Consider the following 21,624-nt stretch of genomic DNA (forward strand, 5'->3'; position numbering starts at 1 on the left):
TCTGGGGTGGTTGGGGGGGGGAAACTGGTGTCTGGGCAAGGGGGCCCTGCAGGTAGGCTCTGGGGGGGGGTGTGGTTGGGCTCTGGGGAGGAGGGGTTTTGGGTGTCTGGCCCCCCGGCTGGGCTCTGTTGGGGAAGAGAAACAGGAACTGGGTTATCATCAGGGTTTCTTTAACTCTACTCCCGGAGGAATTTTTGTGTGTCTCTGTATTGTTACAGACATACTTGCTGACAGGTAGTTTGAAATAAATTACCAAAATAATTGAAATTGGCATGATTATATAGCATTATTTTGACAAATAAAATTTGCAGAATTTTAAAATATTGTGTGCAGAATTTCTAATTTTTTGGTGCAGAATGCCCTAGGGAGTAAGGCAAGCTGGGCAGAAAGAAAGCTGGCCAATCTGTTGATCTGTTTCTGAAAGACTAGTGAAAATGGCGAGTAGGGTGACCAGACAGCAAGTGTGAAAAATCAGGACAGGGGGTAATAGGAGCCTATATAAGAAAAAGCCCCAAATATCGGGACTGTCCCTATAAAATCGGGACATCTGGTCACCCTAATGGCGGGCAAGGGAGGAGTCTTCCTATGATTAGCTGTGTGGTGAGGACATTTATCCCACTCTTCTTTTCTCCATTCAAAGCATACACTTACTGTGGCTTTTCAGACGTGGCCAGTCATGCTTACTGTCTCCTTGTCTCACTTCCTCTCTGTGCTGCTATGGCTCATTCATTCTTGTTCCCCATCAGCCCAAGAGGGTGTTCAGCCCACACTACCCCCAAACAGCAGTAGGTTGTGACCACCTTTGTCTTTATGCAGGGGAGGGAGGAATCCTCCTTTCTGCACATGGATGAGGCAGTACCGGGTTTACAATGGCCCCATAGTACCAGCCCACATGCAGAAGGGGCCCCCAATCCTGGACCATGGCCCCGCCCCTACTCTATACACGCTCTGCTCCAAGGCCCCGCCCTTACTCGGCCTCTTACCTCCAAGGCCCCGCCCACTGATCGCTCCTCTCTGCCCCCTCCCCTTCCGCTTGCTCCTGTCTGATTTGATGTCTGCACATCTACCAATGTGATATATGCCATCATGTGCTAGCAATGCCCCTCTGCTATGTACATTGGCCAAACCGGACAGTCTCTACACAAAAGAATAAATGGACACAAACCAGATGTCAAGAATTATAACATTCAAAAACCAGTTGGAGGACACTTCAATCTCCCTGGTCACTCAATTACAGACCTAAAAGTCGCAATTCTCCAACAAAAACACTTCAAAAACAGACTCCAATGAGAAACTGCAGAACTGGAATTAATTTGCAAACTGGACACCATTAAATTAGGCTTGAATAAAGTCTAGGAGTGGATGGGTCATTACACAAAATAAAAATTATTTCCCCATGCTAATTTTTCCCCTACTGTTACTCACACCTTTTTTGTCAACTGTTTGAAATGGGCCATCCTGATTATCACTACAAAAGTTTTTTTTCGCCTGCTGATAATAGCCCACCTTAATAGATTAGTCTCATTAGAGTTGATATGGCAACACCCATTTTTCATGTTCTCTGTGTATATCTATATCTTCCTACTGTATTTTCCACTGCATGCATCCCATGAAGTGGGTTTTAGCCCACAAAAGCTTATGCCCAAATAAATGTGTTAGTCTCTTAAGGTGCCACAAGTACTCCTTGTTCTTTTTGCTGATACAGACTAACACGGCGACCACTCTGAAACTTGATTCCATTGGTGTTTCAAGATGCCAGCCTGTACTGAACACTGGCAGCTCAAGCCATGTATTGCCTCCACTGAAGCCCCAAGCTTCACCTATGGTGAGAAGAGACTACTCTACCTCTGATCTGAAACAGTTTGTGTTGCTATTTAGGCACAAAAGAGACAGAAAACTCTCCTGAGGCTACATAAGTCTCCACTGGGGATGAAGAGAAGAGCAATGAATGTTACAGAGATCTGGCATTCCCATTACTTAGAGATAATGTGACTAAAGTAATCAATCTCTTATATACAGAAGATAATCCATGATAGGCAGTCCAAGGTGGTGGTGGCTCCCTCTGTAGGTAGTTTGGCATTGTCACCCACCATTTCCTGTACAGGTTGGTAGATGGGCAGTATCTCCTAAAATCTGAGAGCAGCCAGCTGGGGACTCCAGCCAGTAAGACCAGAAGGAACCAAAGTGGAAGTCAAAACTGTAGAGTGTTCTCACTTTTTCTGCCCTGTGCTGATTGTTCATTTGCTCCAGAACTCCCCTTCTTGTCTCACAGACTCTTCTCCTAAGATTCACACCACACCTGCCTCTCCTCCCCTGCCCCTTCTTCCTCCTAACTAAAGCCACACACACATCCTCAAAAAAATCAGTGAACTAACATGCTGTTTGCTGCCACCACCTAGTTCACTCTGCTTGTGTGTGATGCCCCTTTCCCCACCCTGTCTGTGTCTTGTCCATTTGGATGATATTATCTCTTGGTTTCCTTGTATTCCCCCAGCTGTCTGTATCCATCCATTGCCTCTTGCCTTGTATATGGTCTGTAAGTGCTTTTAGTCCGGGACTGTCTTTTTGTTCTGTGTCTGTACATCACCTAGTGCAGTGGAGATCTGGTATAGGACTGGAGCTCCTGGGCGCTGTGATAAGAATAAATAATAATAAAGGGGGTGTCTGTTTAAAAAAAAAAAAATTGTACCATATCAAAGATTCTACCATTTCTTGTAGAATTCCTCTAGAAATGGTTAGAACCATTCAAACCAGCTGTAATTAAGAGCATACTCTAGATAGTCCCTGGCTATGAGGTTAATAAGGGACTGCTTCATTGTTATGGGGTAATACAATGCTCCTAATCTGATGAATGATTCCCTTTTAGTAACTCGCTTCCTGGGAGTTCATATTTCATACAGTGAAAGCCATCTGCCTCACTTTGCAGAGTGACTGAGCTGCAAGCCTCTGTGACACACACCTTACCTTTCTCAGGAATAAGCTGGTGGTGTCAGTTAGTTTAATCATCCTGCTATGGAAATCCCTTTGTAGGCTTGGTGTCAGAAAGGTTCCTATGCTTTTATCTGGGTCAGACTAAAGCTTTTACAATGTCTACCCAGGTTTTTGTTTCATTTTATGCTAACTTAATAGATTCCACTGTCTCCAAGAGCATCGTGTCTTAAATAGCTGCCTTACTGCTCTCATTATAACAGTCTGGTGGGCCAGCAATTCAAAGAACATGTCAAAGCCCATTCTGGGCAAAACAAAAACCTGGATCCTGCAAATACTTAAGGGTATAAAAGACTTTCATTTGTGAGACTACTCACAGTACTTAAAGATAAGCATGTGCATGAGTGTTTACAGGACCGGGGTCTCAGTTTTCTATGGCAGTGAGCTTCGGATTTATTTCCATTTAAGGCCAGGTCTACACTAACCCCCCAATTCGAACTAAGGTACGCAACTTCAGCTACGTGAATAACGTAGCTGAAGTTCGAAGTACCTTAGTTCGAACTTACCTCGGTCCACACACGGCAGGCAGGCTCCCCCGTCGACTCCGCGGTACTCCTCTCGCCAAGCGGTACTCCTCCAGACAAGACGCGATAAGTCGAACCCAGAAGTTCGATCGCTCGCCGCCGAACTACCGGGTAAGTGTAGACCTACCCAAAGATATTTTGAAAGCAATTACATGTTTTTTTTTCCCCCTGCAAACTTTCATTAAAATCTAGGACTTTGATTTGTCTGTTGCTTTATTACATTTTTTCATTTATTTATTACTGGACTTTTTAGTGCCTGAGAGTAGGAAACCTGCACAGACTTGTGGTTCTGTCATTCTGATGACATTTTTACTCTTTACCAACATGGGAGCATATTGACCAATAGAACGAAGTTAACTTGAAGTGAGGGGCAGGTGCCTACAACAGGTTCCCCAGCAGTGGAGTATGAGGCACTCCTGCTAGAACCAGAACTCTGAGCTTGGATAAGGTGATTTGCTGAGATGTTTACTTCAGAAGTCAGTGATTACAGGAAAGTAATTACCTCTCATGTACGTCTATACTGACGTTTCATGCAAAGTGTTTTAATAATTCATTTCCTGTTTGTTTTTCTGTCTTTAGGAGAAAGATGCAATGATGACGCCTATACCATTTGCAAGGCCACAGGATTTAGGTCCATCTATTGCTATTGTAACTAAAGTAAACCAGATACAGGATCACCTGCTGAAGAAACATGATATTGAGCTGTACATGCATCTGAACAGGCTAGAAATTGCTCCACAGATTTATGGACTGTAAGTGTTTATAATGCCTTCTTTACTTTTATTGCTTGCAATTTGTTTTTTTTTTAAATTAGGGAATATTTGCCCCACTTGTTTTAAAACATTAATGTCTTCTGGAATAAAGGGAAATGTGGTTAAGAAAAAGCACTACTTACCTTTGTGTGTATGTGCTTATTCTGCTAACCACACTTCTTAAATGAAAATGCTTTATTGTATTCCTGGAAGTATTCTGAAGTATTTTTGTACAACGGTTTTCTGAAGTATTTATTTGAAATATTTTTGAGTTGGAATTTCTGGAAAAAAGACTCTTCTAACGTCACCCCGCTTCAGTTTTCTAAAATGTAGAAGTTCAGTTCAGTTGGATTATTCTGTATACATGGGACAGTTGGGAACCCATGTATACAGTTGCCATAAGAGAATATGTTGTAAGTAATGCTGACTAACAATTTTACCTTAAGTTGGGCTCTGTCATGTTGTTTCCTTGGATATGAATATTGCAGATTTATCAAGGTTAGTAGAATATCTATGTTTTATACAAATGTTAAGGTTATATTGTGATCTTTAAGGATGAAGTCTAACTTGAATCTATAGTAAAATGGAAGAAATATTAAGAAACATACTCATTTAAGATCTAGAGGATAATGGAACTGAGAACAATAAGTAGCCTAGGTTTATAAAGAACAGATTTTATCACACCTGGTTGTTTTTTATAAAATTACCTTCATCTACTAATTTTGTAACATAATATAAATATATTTAGACTTTAGTCAAGTCTTTGATACAATCTCCCGCATAATCTTGCAAAGTTAAGCTAAATGGGCCGTGATATGAACCCTATCACATAAATTGAAAATTGTCTGAAGGGGCTGCAAACAAGGAAAGGTAAATGACAAGGTGTTAAAATTTGGGGACAGGGCAGATTATCTAGTTGGGATACCCTATGGGTCTCATTTTATTTAATAATTTCACTAATGATCTGGAAGAAGAGGTAGACAGTTCTTTACTGAACTTCACAAATCATACTAAATTGGAAAGTGGTATAAGTACCAATGAGGACAGAAAAATAATGCTCACATACCTTGAGAGTTTAGAAATATGGATAGAAAGGAAAATAAGAAACAACTTGGAAGAATACAAACTGATATGTTGGGACAAAACTAATCCATAACACAGATATACACTGGGAAGGCAAAACCTGAAACTCAGTAATGGTGAGGCGTAAACATGGAAGGCAAAGTAGATGTGATTTTGTGGTGCAATATGGCAACAATAAAAGAGCAATGTGTTCTCAGGTGACACACACAGAGGTAGAAAGAGTGGAGACTTTATGCTTGTGGGATGAAACTTTAAAAAAGGAAAGCTTCAGAGAATATCAAGAAAACTTTCTTGACAGGGAGGTATTAAGCTGTAAAATTATCAATGGAAGCAGTGAAAGCCCATCAATTAGGACACTTTTAACCTAGGCTGGGCAAAGCTCTACAAAACGTATCCTAGAGAACAAACTAGCATTGGCAAGGGAGTGGACTAGATTTTCTAGCAGATCTGATTCAGTGTGAATTACTTGAAAAAAGTGAGGAAAAATAATGTGAGCATATTGTAATTATTCTTGCCTCTAGTGCTGTCAGATAGGCACTTTTCTGAATAATGGTTTCCAGTTGTGCACAAGTTGACTGCCTCAAATGCCAAATTTTGTGTTGTGGTTAATGTTTTTTGAGCTAGAGGAGACATTTCTAGTCATTTTAACTATTAGTAGTAATCACTTTACATTTCCAGTTTAAGTAAGGTAACTATATCAAGGGCTCATGAGAGCACTTTGATTAAATTAGTTGCAAAAAGTGTTTACTAACAAAGGGGTTTTGGTTTGGTTTAGTATTTAACCGTAATTTAAATCTCACAATGCACAACCCTGGGAATATTCTCCTAAAGTGGTGCAGGAGCAAGAGGAAGAGATAAGATAAATAGCAGAATGAAAGGTTTGTAATAAGTAATGGATTTGGGATAGCCACTTAAAGTAAGTTCGGAAGGCTGTAGGTCTCTTTACAAATACAACATGTCTTTAACTTTTCATACTTTCAGTTTCAGTGGTAGGTGAAGTGACAAATATTTGTTTATAATTTATGTAACTTCATATATTTGCTTTTAACATTTTACATTTAGCAGCAGTCATACTTCTATTTGTAATGACAGAGAAACTTGTTCTGATCAGGTATCTAGTCAGGATTTTGTGTATGCTTTAATACTAATTCTCTCAAGTTTCTTGCTTGTGTGGCTAATATTCAGAAATGAGACTTGGTTACCTCCTTTTTAAAAAAAACTGTTTACTTGAGCACTAAGTCAGTACAGTACTTGTGGTATGACTAATAATTTTGTTGTTCAGATCAAGCATCTGAATGTTCTGCTTGATGATTTCTTTATTTAGTGCTAGTTTTATTTGAGACAGCAATCAACAATATCTATGTTTGTCCATACCATATGGCTTGCTGGAATGAGGGACCAGGGATATTTGACCTTGCATTACAAGCTCCATGATATCTTTAGGACAAATTACGTCACAGTGATGAAAATAATTTATGGGAGGAAAATTCGTTAGTGGGTTGTGTGTGCTTGCGGTCTTATTCAAATTAAAGGGGTAAAAGTAGAAGGATGGAAAAATTTACAATTCACTGTACAGTAACTCTTCACTTAGTCGTCCCGGTTAATGTTGTTTTGTTGTTACGTTGCTGATCAATTAGGGAACATGCTTGTTTAAAGTTGCGCAATGCTTCCTTTTAACGTTGCTTGGCCTGCTTTGTCCACTGCTTGCAAGAAGAGCAGCCCCTTGCAGCTAGCTGGTGGGGGCTTAGAACCAGGGTGGACCAGCAGCCCCGCTATCAGCTCCCCGCGCCCCTAAATTCCTTGTGCAGCAGCCGCCCAGCAGGCTACCAATTGCCAGCAGTTCAGCTGTCCCTCCCCCCCACTGCCATGTGCTGCTCCTGCCCTCTGCCTTGGAGCTGCTCCCGGGAACCTCCTGCTTGCTGTGCAAGGGAGGAGGGAAGTGGGGGGCTCATGTCAGGGTATTCCCCCCCCTACTCCTGCCCCCCCGCTTACCTCTTCTCCGTATAGAGCAGGGTGGGGACGGGACAGGACAGGGCTCAGGACGGAGAGAGCTTGCTGGCCGCAGCTGCTGTCTCAACTTCCTGATCTTTTTAAAGGCAATGTACTTAGAGTGGTGTTAGCGTACTTAAAGGGGCAATGCGCATCTCTCTCTCTCTCTCCCACACACACAGGGTGCGTGTCTCAGTCTCTGTCTGCCATGCTGTCTCCCCTCCCTCCATTCCTGCTGCCTTGTAGAATGTGAGGCTACATTAACAACAATGTGATAACGCTTGAGGGCTCAGCCAAGTGCTAGTTCATCATTTAGCAGTAAGGCATTCCCTGGGAAATATCCCACCCTCTTCCACCCTGTAACTTCACCACCTCAACCAAGCTTCACAATCATCATTGCTGTGTGCAGTATTAAATTGTTTTTTTTAAACTTACTCTGTGTGTGTGTGTGTGTGTGTGTGTGTGTGTGTGTATATATATATGTGTGTGTGTGTGTGTATAGATAGATAAAAATATATAGTTTTTTGTCTGGTGAAAAAAATTTCCCTGAAACCTAACCTTCCCCCCTCCCCCCCCCCCCCCCATTTACATTAATTCTTATGGGGAAATTGGATTTGCTTAACATCGTTTTGCTTAAAGTCGCATTTTTCAGGAACATAACTACAACGTTAAGCGAGGAGTTACTGTATTCATCTTGTAGCCAGAATAGTGATATTTCTTTGGATTGTATTAAATATACAGAGAATTTGGCCATTAGCGAAAAGGGAGACTGATTTTTTTTTTTTTTTTTTTTTTTATCCACGGCATTGGGATCTGTGTTCCTGTACCCTACCATTGAGAATCGATGCTGACCAAAAAGAAAACACCATTAGGTGTGATAAGCTAGTTTGCTTTTCATGTCCATTTAGTCTTTTATCTCTCGGATGCCCAAAACGGGTGCCAAATGTGGTAGTTTTAATATGGACATGTGTCTACTATGTGAAATGTGACCATCAATTCATTTCATATATAGTAGGCCACTGCGCATCCTTCAGATAATTTTTCAGCAACTACCAACATGGGCTGGGTTTGAATGAGCAAAATAAAAGTGAAAGGCTATTTAACTCCTCATTAACCCCATGAGTTATTTCCCGTGTCTCTGGGGTTTTTAACGCTTTAAATAGTATGTGTCCGGATAAGGCCGTTTAACGTTCATGGTGATTCTACACATTGAGTATACAATACAAAATAAATGAATCTGTCTCAGTTATGTCTCATTTGACTATTTTGTAGTTGGAAAGTAAAATGTACAAAAATATATTTAAATAAAACTGTAAATTGATTACATTGGTAGTTCAATGACAGGTTTCCAGACAATAAACGTCCCCTAAATTTTAAAAAAAAAATTGTTAAATCTGAATAAAAGGATTAGATACTTAGAGAGGTTGACAGATTGAATATTCAGTTTAATTGTAGAATTAGATGGGTTAATGATGATTAATGTCCTAGATTAAATGGTATTTAAATGTTAATTTCTCTGACCCTTACATCTAATTCATGTTAAAGTGCAAAATAATTATTGCAAAACCATTCTGTTGCTTCTTATACAGGCAGTGTTTCCAGTGTCAACTTAAAGCCAGGCTGTATTCTCAACTTGAGAAAGGAAATTTTTAAAAAGACAAGGTTTTGGGGGCATTTTCTTCCATTTAAAGTAATTTGTACTAGAGGATTATTTTACATTTCATTTAAAATATGATGAATAAATTTAAAAAGATACTACCACATAATATTTTTACAACTAGTTTGTTTCATGTAATAAGGGTTTCAGAGTGAATTACATATATTAATATTGAACTGAGTGAAATTCTCAAGAAGCTGCATGCAATAACCGCCACCAGGTGATATTAATGTTTATCATATGGATACATAAAAAATAACACACACAAACACAGTGCCACATGTCCTGAGTGTAAAAGCTTTCTTTAAGAGAAAATTGACACCATTGGCTTATATTTGGAAGCTTCTTCATCATAACACTGAAGGCAGATTATATACCAATATCATATTGGTTAAACAAATTCTGTATAAGCACATCCATACAAATATAAAGCTTGTGTAGAGTTGTTTATAAATATTTCATGACAGTTTTGTCTAAGCACAGAAAAAGCTCTCTTCAGAACAGTATGTGCCAATGTCTTTGCCCCCCCATGGTTCCACTTTATGAAGATCAGTCAGATAGCTAGGACAGCTTGTTGTTGGCACTGCAGTGTGAGGTTCAGATTCAAGCACTGTAGGTTGATATTAGAAGTATATTCCAGTATAGCCACATGGTAGCAAAAAAATATTTTTGATGGAGCGTAGTAGTAGCAAGTTTATAGGGTAACTTTTGACACCAGTCATTAGCATAGATCAGTAGGTAGCATTAGAAAGATTGTGTTACAGAAAAGACAACAGCAGCTGTGCAGCTCCACTACTATTTTTATTAGCTGCTTTGCTATGAGCTCTGCTGTAGGGCATCCACCTGTTTCTCTTTCTCTCTCATGCCACCTCAGTACAAGCCAGAATTCTTTCCCCTAACTGTATCACTCTTGGGAGGGAGAAATGAAATTAAAGAATTTCATTAATATAGTAAAGGAATATATGTATTACTTACTGCATCCAGGAAAAAAAATTAGCAGTGTGCAACACTGGAGGGGCTAGTCATCACATTAGGAGATAACTTTGATGGTGTCCTGAAAATGTAACCACAGGCATCAGTCCTCTTCAAGGAAAAGCCAGAACACCTTGATTTTTACCTATGCCCTTCATACTTCCCCTCCAAAAAGAAGAGAAATAGTCTATGGCATGGTCCAAACCAATTATGGTTGCTCTATAGTTTTAATCCACAATGATCAATTAGCTGGACAGCAATTACAATAAAAACAAATTTGATCCACTGTGCAGTTAATAGAGAAGCCACCTAATCTGTCTGTTGGTACTGAAACAAATTAACATATAAAAATCAAGTAATGGTATACTAAAAACTAAGCAAATGCAAACTTTTGTCCAGCAAAGGAAAAACCACATTTCTAAGTATTTGGGACTAAATTCTGTCCTAGACTAAGTAAGCACAACTTTCATTGACTTCCTGGGTTGAATTTGTCCTGTAATATTTTACTATTTGAATTAGGCAGAGCTTTGCATGTAAAAGGGAAGCTTTTAGAAAGCATATTCAGTACTTTATAATCCCTAGTCTGACCTACCTGTAGAATGAGTTTATGCTAATTATGCCCACATGTCTTTCTAGGAAAATTCATAATCCTCTGCCAGTCCCACAGATTAAACCATGTGTAAGTGTAGTTCACAGGGATCTAAGATGGGTTTGGGGAGCGGGGGGGGGGGGAGCGGGGGCGGTGAGCTGGATCAGATATTAACTTTAATACCTAAGAGTTTATGGACTTGTTCTGTCAAGCATCTTTTGAATAGCAAAACAGTAGTAGTAAGGAAGTTACAAATGCAGAAGTAAATGTTAAGGTGAGAAGTACATCTGAAGGTCATTTGGAAAGCTGTATTTTATTTTGATGTGGGAGGGACTGTCTGAGTAGCTTTTCACTACTTCAAATAGAGGTTCTTTATCTATTCTTGAAGTTGTGTTATATGGTTCCTCACAATCAGTGAATATAACTAATTTTTGTATTATGCAAATACATGTGGGTAATTCCTGAAGCATCACAGTTAAATATCTTATTGGGGCAACAAATAAAAGCCAGTTAGTTCTGTAAAATTCATTTCTTTGTTTTTAAACCCAAACTACCTGCTTTTAGTTTTCTTAAATGATTGATATCCTCACTGCTTCTTGGGCTTCTCCAAAAGTTTGCATTTCTTTTGATTGAAACAGTGCCTTTTGTTCTTTTACATTTTCTTGTGCTGTTGTGTATTAGACTGGAAATGATAGTCTGATACATTTTAGCTTATATCATCTTTCCCCCACCTTCACAAACTGTATATATTTAGACTTAAGATTTCCTACTGTAGCGTCTGCAATGTTAGAAGCCTACATTATAAAGAGAATGAAAGATTGGGTGAGGAGTGGAAAGTGTTCATCTGTCTTTTATTCTCTTGCTACATAATTATGTGCTGAGATGATAATGAGTAGTACTGGGTGGCTGTGAGGATGGAATGCAGATTTGTCATTATATTGTTCCTTGATGCAGGTGGTGTGCTTCCCGTTTGAAGTACAGGGGAAAGTCTGTATTTGAGGAAGAAGCATAGCAAGAAAGCTTCCATTTTGGCTTTTGTCATAATGTCTTTAAAAACAAACTTGGCAATATGAAACATATCTAAGCATTGTAATCCAGTAGATTTAAGGGGAATGAATAGCTTCTGACGCATGGGCTTGTAGGATGAATTTAATATTCCGAGAGATATGGTAGGCTGCCATAGGTTCAATTTACTGTAATATGAAGATTTAAGCTAACCAACAGTTATAAAGGCGGAACAGTAAAGGGAGAGAATCCGTTAACAGTGAATTCATGAAGCATTGTTTACAATGTTTATCAGGGTGTCATGAATCAGATATACACTTGTCCTTTGTTAACCTTACTGTATATTTGTGCATTTCAACTGCTTAGATCAATCATTGCTGCTTGCTCTGACTCCTGTTATTTTCTTTCTTTCAAGAAGAGAGGGAATTACAGTCTAGAAAACTTAGGATAAAAATGAGTAGTAAAAAAGCCACTAGAAGGTGGCTTGAATGACTGTTGGGAAAATAATTCTCAGTGTGTATAGGGCTCCAAGTTAGTGTCAGCACCGTGTATACCACACAGGAATGGACAGTCACTTTTGTATCCTGCTATCAATTCTTAGATAAAGACCAATACTTTTGAAGACTAAAAGATGTGTGTCTGAGATCCTTTATTCTTTCTAATAAAACATGGGTTTACATGAAAATAGTGATGGTAGGTTTAGGGCTAGAACTGCACAAAGGAGAAACAGTATGGCAATATACTTCCAACACAATTTAAAGACTGAAGAATTTAAAATTATGTATTCTCATCATACAACTCTGCACCCATGGAGCATGGACAAAAAGCTTGGCTCAGATAAGGTTGATTTTATCCACAACTTCCTTAGAAAAGTATGTGAAATACATAAATCTGTAACATAATGGAGACATCCAGTTAACCAGGTTATTCACCACACTGAACAGCTCCAGTGACCAGGACTTTATGGATGTTATGATGAAAGCAAAGAAAACATTCTTCACTTCGTTCATTTCCACAAGACAACATAGTGTTTAATGTTACAATAGGTGTGATTCAAATGAGACATCTGCCACTAGCATGCTAAATTTTCCCTCGCAATTCACTTGTCCAAAGCTATCTATAAAGCTTAGAACTTATAGAATCATCTGGAAACAGAATTTGACTGCCCATTTCTTATGCAGTACTTCTTGCAGGAAGCATATTACTCCCTTGCCCTGAGGCAGAGGGCCTTAAGAGGCAATTGTATTGGTGATCAAGGACAGCAAACCATTGTATCTTTCAAAGACTATTGACAGAATGATCTATTAGATGAACAGTACTCCTCTTCAGAGCCATTTAAAATCAAACTGTTCCAAGAGGGTGGGCCAATGAAATTACTAGCTTTTGTCCCAAATGGCGTTGGTGCTTCTGACTTCATTATGTTCATGATGAAGTTCCCAAAACCATACTCAGAAATACAGATCCAGAAGATAGCCTGCTGTGTGCAAAGCCAGACGTCCCCCTAGGACATTCCTGTATACATCCTGGTGGCCATGTAATTAGGAAGTAGCCCAGAAGTGTTGTTTGTGTGGGAATTTAGGTCACCCAGAACAATCGGTCTTAGTCATTGCTGTGGAAACAAGTATCAAAAAGGAAAGGAGCAAGGTTAACTCAGATTGAGAGGCATCATGAAGGCCTATCCACCAAAACCATCCCCATCTTAATTCTTTCCTGGGACTCTCACACAAAGTGAGGCTCAAAGGATTCATTTTCTACATCTGATACCTCCTTTAACTCCTGGGAATGATGGTCTCCATCATATATCTCCATCAGCTATTAAGAATGATAATATCATGTATGGAAGTCCTCTAGTTGGACCTGACATGGGGAACAAGAAATAGTCTTTCTATCCCCATTGGTCCTTTGCTCTCTGGAATAATGGAGTTCAGATAGACCCATAATGCAGTGAATCCCACTAACACACCATCCAGAGAAATTATAATAGACAAGTGTCTGGAACTAACATGAGGGCACACTCAGCTCAAAGAATGTGGTCCAAACAGATATCAAAACATTGTGCAACACCTGGACTAACTTTCATATGATATTATCCAGTGGAGATGTTAATGTTGTTTAGGTTAGATACTGAAAACACTGTGTTATTATGGTGGCTTTGGGAAAGCAATTGGAAATGATATAGCCCTCTTGATTTCAGGTACATGTCCATCATTTACTATCACAGTGTGAAGGTCTGCTTAGATACTCAACTGTTTTTAAATTATCAAATAACAGGTCTCATAGTCTCTGATTTTCCATCTGAGTCAGTCTGTTCAAAAGATCGCAATCTTTTCTTTTTTGCTGGGGAGATTTGTGCCTGTCTTTAGTCCTAGGGCAGACTGACTGCAGTGCACGATATGTGGGGCTGAGCTGTAAGTCCATTCAGAAGCTTAAGCTAATGCAGAATGTGGTGGCCCATGTTAGTGCTGTTTCTTGCTGTGAGGATATGACACCAGTGTTCTATGATCTCACTGTTAGCTTCCAGGGGAAGTTTAAGGTATTGGTTCTGACCTGTGTAATGGCCTTAGGGCCCGCTTATCAGAGAGACTATTTTCTCCCTATGTGACTGCTCTTCCCTGAGCAGAAATTATGTGGTATTTTGTACTACAGTACAATACTTTAGAAAGGACATGTATGAATATTTTTTTGGTCATTAAACTTCCTATCGGTGAAGTAAGCTTTCCTAATAGACATTACTTCCTCAAGGAGATTATCTGAACTCTAGATGTCAGTGGATAGCAAATCAGACATGAGTTTGCTCTATGCAGTGTTGTTGTAGCCGTGTTGGTACCAGGATATTAGAGAAACAAGGTAGGTGAGATAATAATTCCTCACCCACCTTGTGTGTCTAATGAATTTGCTCTGTAATAAGAACAAAAAAGGTCTAAACAGTTTCAGGCTGCATACTTAGAAGCTTCACAGCTTCAGAATCACATTTCTGTTGCAAACAGACCTGAAGTATTTCTTTCAGTTGTGAGCATCACGTTACCAGAAAGGACATGCAGGAGAAAAACAGACTCTGGGATTTTAAGTGGTAGGCTGCAACTTTAGTAACGTAACAGTGGGGAGGGGAGGTGTATGCCCACTCATCTCAAATATCAGGCATTTAACTAGGTCTAGTGCCAGGTTACAGACCTTCATCCATATAACCAATAACCCTGGATAGACCCTTTGGCCTATCCTCCAGGCCTCAGCTCACTTTTGAGTCCACATATTTTCCCATCCCTGTGAGGTTGGTAAAGAGTACCAAGGGGGACTTTGGTCTATGAAGACTTCAGGTCTCCCCTTCTCCTTACAAGCACAGGGTCCCCCAGTGAAAATGCTGAGTCTCATTTACCTGTTTTACTTGTATCCTCACTGGACACCAGCCATCAGCTGCGACAAACTACAAATTCCTGTATTAGCTCTTAGTATTAGACTTCTAAATCCTAGTCTTCTTTACCCCAATCATGCCTTCATAATGCTGCAAGGAAGGTAAAAACCCCTCCATACGTCAGCCAATTTGGCCCAATATAAAAAAATTCCTTCCTGATCTCCAAAACAGGAAATTGTTCGCCCCTACAGCAACCTGGAAATGCAGCTCACGGGCTAGGCTTATTGGAAGAGAGGTCAAGGCAGCTGAAGAAGCAAAGGGTCTCCTGCAATCTGAGGAAAAGTTTAAATTGTTGGAACGGGGAGCACGGGGCCAGTCAGCTCCAGCATTTTGGGGCATGCGTTCTCCTTTCCCCGAGAACAGTTCATCCCCTTCTCCGGTCCAAGGGTCCGGTCCAGTCGTTGAGCTGTGGGGGGTTTCAGGCATGGGCTACCCCCCAGCGCACACCTGCCTTTCATGGATAATGCATTCTCCCTGTGCTTGAACCAAATGTGTGTATCTCCCCTTCTGAGATGAGGTGGGGAAGAATGGAAAAGTGGAGGGAGTTCTGCAAAGAAAATAAAAATGATTAGAAGCTCATGGAATTGACTTGACTGGAAAGAATAGTATGTGAATGCTAAGCAGTGACATAGCACGAATGTTAGAAAGGTGTAAACATCAAGGAGGGAGAGAAAGTATTCAGGATAGCACATGAGCCCAAAACTGCATGGGTGCTGAGTGCCCTCAACCCTCCATTGACTAAACTAGGAGTTGAAGGTGCTCCTCACCTCAGAGGAGATTCATTCACTGCTGCATCAGGCACATAATCAGGAGTAATTGTATTAAATTAGAAAATGGAGAAAAAGTTAGGTTCAACTCTCAAGTTAGAAAAAACTTCCTGACTATAAGATCTGTTAGACTGTGGAATAGTCTCCCAAGGGATTTGATGAAAGTTCGTCATATGAAACATTTAAGAATAGATTGGAAAAAATACAGATAAATGCAGAGGGAAACATGCTGCACTGGTTGATGAGTGCACTAGATCACTTACTAGGTCTGTTTCATTTCTAACTTGTATGACGCTAGGAAAATTCAAAAGTTGAAAAATAATAAAGAGCAGAGCTCTTGTAAATAATACTTTAGCCTTATTAAAAAAGTAAGCCAATAAATAAGATAAGTGAGTACTGTAATCTTAATAGCTAATACACTGGCAAATTATAATTCCATAATATAGAGCCCAATAGGAAGACTGTTGTATGACTGCAGTCAGTTAATATTTTTTGCATTGCATATTGGTGAGTGGAATAATCATGCATCATTGTGAACATTGAGAGAGCGAGAGGAAGAACTCTACTCTGAAAGCAGTAACATAAATTTGTGCTAACATTTAGAATGGGTGTGTTACATTAACTTTCACTGAATTTGTGAAAGATCCCTTTCTCAACATCCGCAGGAGTTGTACAAACTTCAGTGAAAAAGCTTTTGTTCTTGCAAAGCTGACGCTCAAGAGCTTTCACCTTGAGTATCTTTTCTGTTGCTGATGTATGCTGGATCAAGAATTTTCAAAAGCATCTTAGGAAATGTTAACGTAGGGGAGCCATGTTCTAAGAGCAAAAGCCACGAACATAGTTCAAAGAACCAGGTCAGTCTACAGTAGGACGGGTAAGTGAAGGGGGCCAGATATTTTCCTGACGTTTGATGACTCATTCATTGTAACATTCACAATGACCCAATCAGACATCAGAAAAGGTGGATGGTTACAACAGAAATTTTGCAGGCATACAAAACTCTTAATTTCTAGAAATGTCAACGACAATGTTATATCCAAGTAGTGTGTGCAATATACACTGAACACTAGAAAGGATAATGGGACCTTTGATGACTTTTTCAATTCTAGATGTTATTCAGCGTATTTAATTCGTGGAGTCACTTCTTTAAAAATAAATTATTTTAAAAGTAGTTTTAATTCTCCATTATTATTTCAGTTACACTAGTGAGGACAACTTTCATTTTGAGGCAATGTCACATCCAGCATATGAAAGCATTTAGTCGTGCATCATGCTTCACTATTCATCTGAGGGGTGCTGCTGTCCCACTGAAACACATGCCCTAATGTCTTCTGTGTTTAAAATACACTTTTACATGATAGCTCTGTGCTGCAGTTTTCAGCATGCCCTGTGATGTCACAAAGCAGCTGTGTTGCATTACACTTAAACGGTATTAAACCTTTACATTTTAAATTAATATATTTCTTTTCCGTGATATAAATAGAATACATAATAAGCATCTGTGGGATATGCAATTAATGTCACTTGTGAGGAAAGACCTTCATGATGCACTTGGGCTTTGGCACTCTTAAATTACGAGCTCTTTACTACACTCGTGGGATAAATTCCATATCCCCCAGATGCTTATTATGTATCTTCTATGTCCCTTAATTCCTATTAGCTGGATTAGCAGTTGTTGTGATGTTGAGGTTTATGGTAATTTAACTGGGAGTGTTCTCTGTGATCAATACATAAACTTTAAAAGTTTAGTGATTTTATTCTGTCAATTCCAACGTGTGCAATGTGTCACTAATTGTTACCTGCACATACAGGAAACCTTTGGTCATATGTGAATATTTTTGCGCGGTGCTATGTTAAAAATAATAATCAGCTCAGCAATATGCAAATCTAAATATATAATGTAAAAATGACTAGAGTGACAATAAATATACTGTCATTCTGATGAGAATTCTTTGAGAGGAAAAATTCATATGTTAAAATGATAAAATAGTTAAAATTTGTGTAAGTCCTAATGTTGACTCACATCACCATAGTATATCAGTGCCCATCCATTACATAATAGCTGTATATTTATTTTTTAAGAAAAAGCAAAGTATTTAAATAGGAAAGAATGAGTTGGATTGCACAGATTTTACTTTTGAAAGCAAAAGGAGAAAGGGTATGTGTTTGATCCTAAATCATCCAGAGAAGACTCCCCGGTCTTTGTTCGTTAAGTTTATTACTCTTCTAGGCACAGCCATTGTCAAAAGGGCTTGTCAGATTTGTACAAAATGTCACATATTAGTTACCAGCTCAAGAGCAAATAAGATTGTAACAGGACTCAATAAAGCCCTGTGATTAATTGTTATATATTCTAATTCATGCCTATTATATTTTATCTAATTTAATAAAAGTCTAAAATGATGATTAATCCTTTCACAGCAGCAGTTGCTGGTTCATCCATTACATGTGCAAACTGAATTCCACTCCCAAGGAGTTAACTACTATTTTGAACTTAGTGTGAAAAATGTCATTATCAATTTCATTAACCTGATCATCAAATTTTAAAAAGTCAACTAATAAAATCCATTACCACACATCACGCATCGAAGATTAAAAACTGGTCCTTAGTGGCCAGGAATAGTCAGGATTAAATTCCCGCAACATATGTTTAAAGTGCTCATGTGACGTTATTGTATCTGAAATTATCAGAATGTTATGTTTATTAACCCAAGGGAATTAAGATTCTTGTTTCGTGAAAAATGTAGCATGCATATTAAATTGATCATTAATTCAGAGCCTATCAATATATATGCGGCTGTTATATATAGATATTTGATTAGCATACTGATCGTGAGAAATTTTTTGCACTTAGGGTTGCATCTCTTTGCTTGTCCTCCTTGGATAACATTGAAGAAATAAATGTCTATATATCAATGCCTCCACTTGGCTGCCTTTGTATAAAGGAGACTCCAATGTGATCTAGACTTAAACATTGCAGAAAGCAATCCTTCTGGAGGGAAGCTTGCATGGTGGATGCTTCCATTGTATCAATGCTATAATTAATAAAACTTCAGTTTCTTTGAGGCATGTTTCCAGATATGTGCTGTACTTTATTCCTCACTACTTGTTGGCCAATCCATAGTCAACAGCTTTATTGCTCTACAGTCTGAGTAGAGGAAAGGTTTCAAAAGTGCACAGCTGTTAAGAATTTTAAACTTGATTACCCTTTATCAAATTTTGGTTGTTCAGGTGTAGGGAAAGCAGTGACCGTTCAGTAAACTAACTAATGATTACCCCAGATAACGAGTCAACAAACTCAGAAGAAACAGGACCTACACAGCAGTGAAGATGGAAAAATATCTTTAAAGGATTTTCTCAATGTCAATTGAGGCCCAAAATTTTGGTTTTTTTAAAAACGAATTTCTGAAAAGTCCATTTCATCCATAGAAATTGAGTTTATTTTCATTTAAATGAACAGTTCATTGTATTAAACCCATACATTACAAAAACCAACTACAGTATGAGAACCAGAAAATGAAACTCACTATAAACAAAAGTGAAACTGGCAGGTCTAGTTTTATTGTCAAGATGAATGAAATGCAAAAGTAAACTAACACCATAGGAGGGTTAAAATAAATGTTCAATAAATCTTTATAAGTAGTATGTTATGGAAAATACAATAATTTTAAAACTTAACAATGTCTCTTTTATTCAAATACTTATTTGTTGATTTTAAACATTTGCAAGACTAGGATGTATTTTCTGTGGCTTCTTCAAGAACCTCTCGCTACAATATATAAATAAATATAGTGTATTAATTTTACAGGTATGTTGGGTCTGTACAGTCCTGCCAGACTAGTGATTTTAAGTTGATAGTTGCTGATCCTTTTATCACAGATGTCTAGAAAGGGTTTTTGTTTATACTGTACTGTAGACTTTTACAAAGCATATTTGAACTTAGGCCATAGTGCCCCTGTAGCCATCCCCGAAACTCTGCCCACAATTCTGTCACTTTGAAAACTCATCCAATTAAATTGCTTCCAAGCAGTTTCCTAGGTAACAAACACACTGTCACAGTAAGAGGACTACCACACATTAGAAAAAACAAAAACAAATGGCACAATTTCCAGTTTTTCAATACGTTTGAATTCTAAATTGTTACCAAAAGATAAATATTTAAAATTAGTGTATTTAATGTACTATAAAAAACAAATGGAAAATAGGTACTTGTGACATAATGCTTTTATCCCTACCCATTCATTAGGAAGGAATTATATAACAGATTATTGCAAAATATAGTCCCTTGCTTGACTCCAAAAATAATGGTTAAAAGTAGCTTCCGATTCTGTGCCTTACAGTACTCTGTTAGGTTTACATATGTAGAATCTCTATATAAACTGTTGGTATGAAGATATTGTCTTCTTATGATATTTCCTTGCCAGTCAAAGTGCCTACTAGTGCCCATTGTCCCTAACATAAACAATTCACAAAGGGGAACAAACTAATACGAAAATTCTAAGGTTTTTACAACCCCCCCCCCCACTCATCATTATTTATTTTATATTGCCCAAAAATGTACTAAATGTGTTGAAGCAAACATAAAAATGTGAGGTCTGTCCCTGAAAGAGCTTCATCTTCCATGCTTCACACTGAATGGAAGCATGGCGGGCTTCTGGCAATGCTTCTGTCAGTGACTGGGCTGCTGGCTGTGTTTTGTGCCTCCTCCAAGGGGACTCTGAGTACACGGCTCAGAGCACTGTGCAGGAGGTTCTTAGCACCCTGATGCATGCTGGGCTTTATCGTGATTTTAATCCATAGTGCAGGTGTAACAGAATACTCTGCTGCTTAGTGTGGCTTCACCCTGGATCGTCTCCCATTTTCTTGTTTTACCCGCTTTATCCATGTGACCCCTCTGTGAGCAGATGTTTTGTAGAGGTTGCTGATGCAGGTAAGTAGGGTGGGAGAATGTCTGCTTAGCCACATTTCTCCTTTCCCCTTCCTTCTTTTCCTATCTAGGGTTTCTCCCCTCTGCTTCATAGGAGCCCTATATAATTTCTATTGGCAAAAGTGTCACTTACAGAAATGATGTTTCAGGATATTAGGTCAGATTACCCACCAAAGGTGAATTATCTGTTTGTAGATTTTCATGTATTAGGTTTCTCAATATTAGATACACTCACTTGTATTGAGAGAGAGTGTTGATTTTCAGATATTGGGAAAGAAGGGGGATTAGGAGAATACTTAACTCATAGATGGACCAAAAATATAAAAAGTTGATGATTTAAAACATTAGCTTTACTAAACACTTTTTTTTTAAAAACCCACATTTTAGTCTACAAAATTCAGACAGTTGTAAAATCTTGATCTTTTAACACTGCATTGACTAACTTTCTTTTGAAATTGATCTGCTTTGCTGACTAAAATGTTTGGTTTAGGACAATGTTTTCTTTTTAATAAAATGTGGTTTAAGTTACCTTATTTTAATACCTTTTTGGCACACCTCCGAGGAGAGCAACTTAAACATTTTCCTCACTGTGTTCAAGGGTGTATGTATATGATGTCTATACTGTGCTGAATTTTGACAGAATACTATTGCCCCATAGATTTGAATAATAGCCAACAAGGTATTACTAGGACCAAAAATGTGCTCTAACTGCTAAATCATTTTTAAACCCCAGGGAAAACTAGTATCTAAACCTCATTGAATATGTTTTATATTAATTGTCACAGGGGTAGAGAAGAGCAGCTCCACTTTTTCCATTTTAAAATAGACAACACATGGCAGCATGCTGTACCTGTGCCTTTCTGGTGGCCCTATTATAACTTTAAGCTTTCTCTTCGTGAAAAACAAACAGCCAGATTTTCAGAGATGCTGAGCACTCAGAGTGCCTATTAAAGTTACATGTG

The 21,624-nt window shown here is 38.7% G+C and overlaps 1 protein-coding gene across 1 annotated transcript in view; it reads left to right on the forward strand.

The window, feature by feature from the left end:
• The window catches only part of TBC1D5 (TBC1 domain family member 5), a 491,706-nt gene that overhangs the window by 306,324 nt on the left and 163,758 nt on the right, over positions 1–21,624 (forward strand). The window contains exon 15 of the mRNA XM_065398859.1: positions 4,092–4,264. Within this exon, the coding sequence (XP_065254931.1) occupies positions 4,092–4,264 (173 nt within the window). The remainder of the gene's footprint in view (positions 1–4,091; positions 4,265–21,624) is intronic.

This window comes from Emys orbicularis, chromosome 2 (genome assembly GCF_028017835.1).
Source record: "Emys orbicularis isolate rEmyOrb1 chromosome 2, rEmyOrb1.hap1, whole genome shotgun sequence".
Lineage (NCBI taxonomy): Eukaryota > Metazoa > Chordata > Testudines > Emydidae > Emys > Emys orbicularis.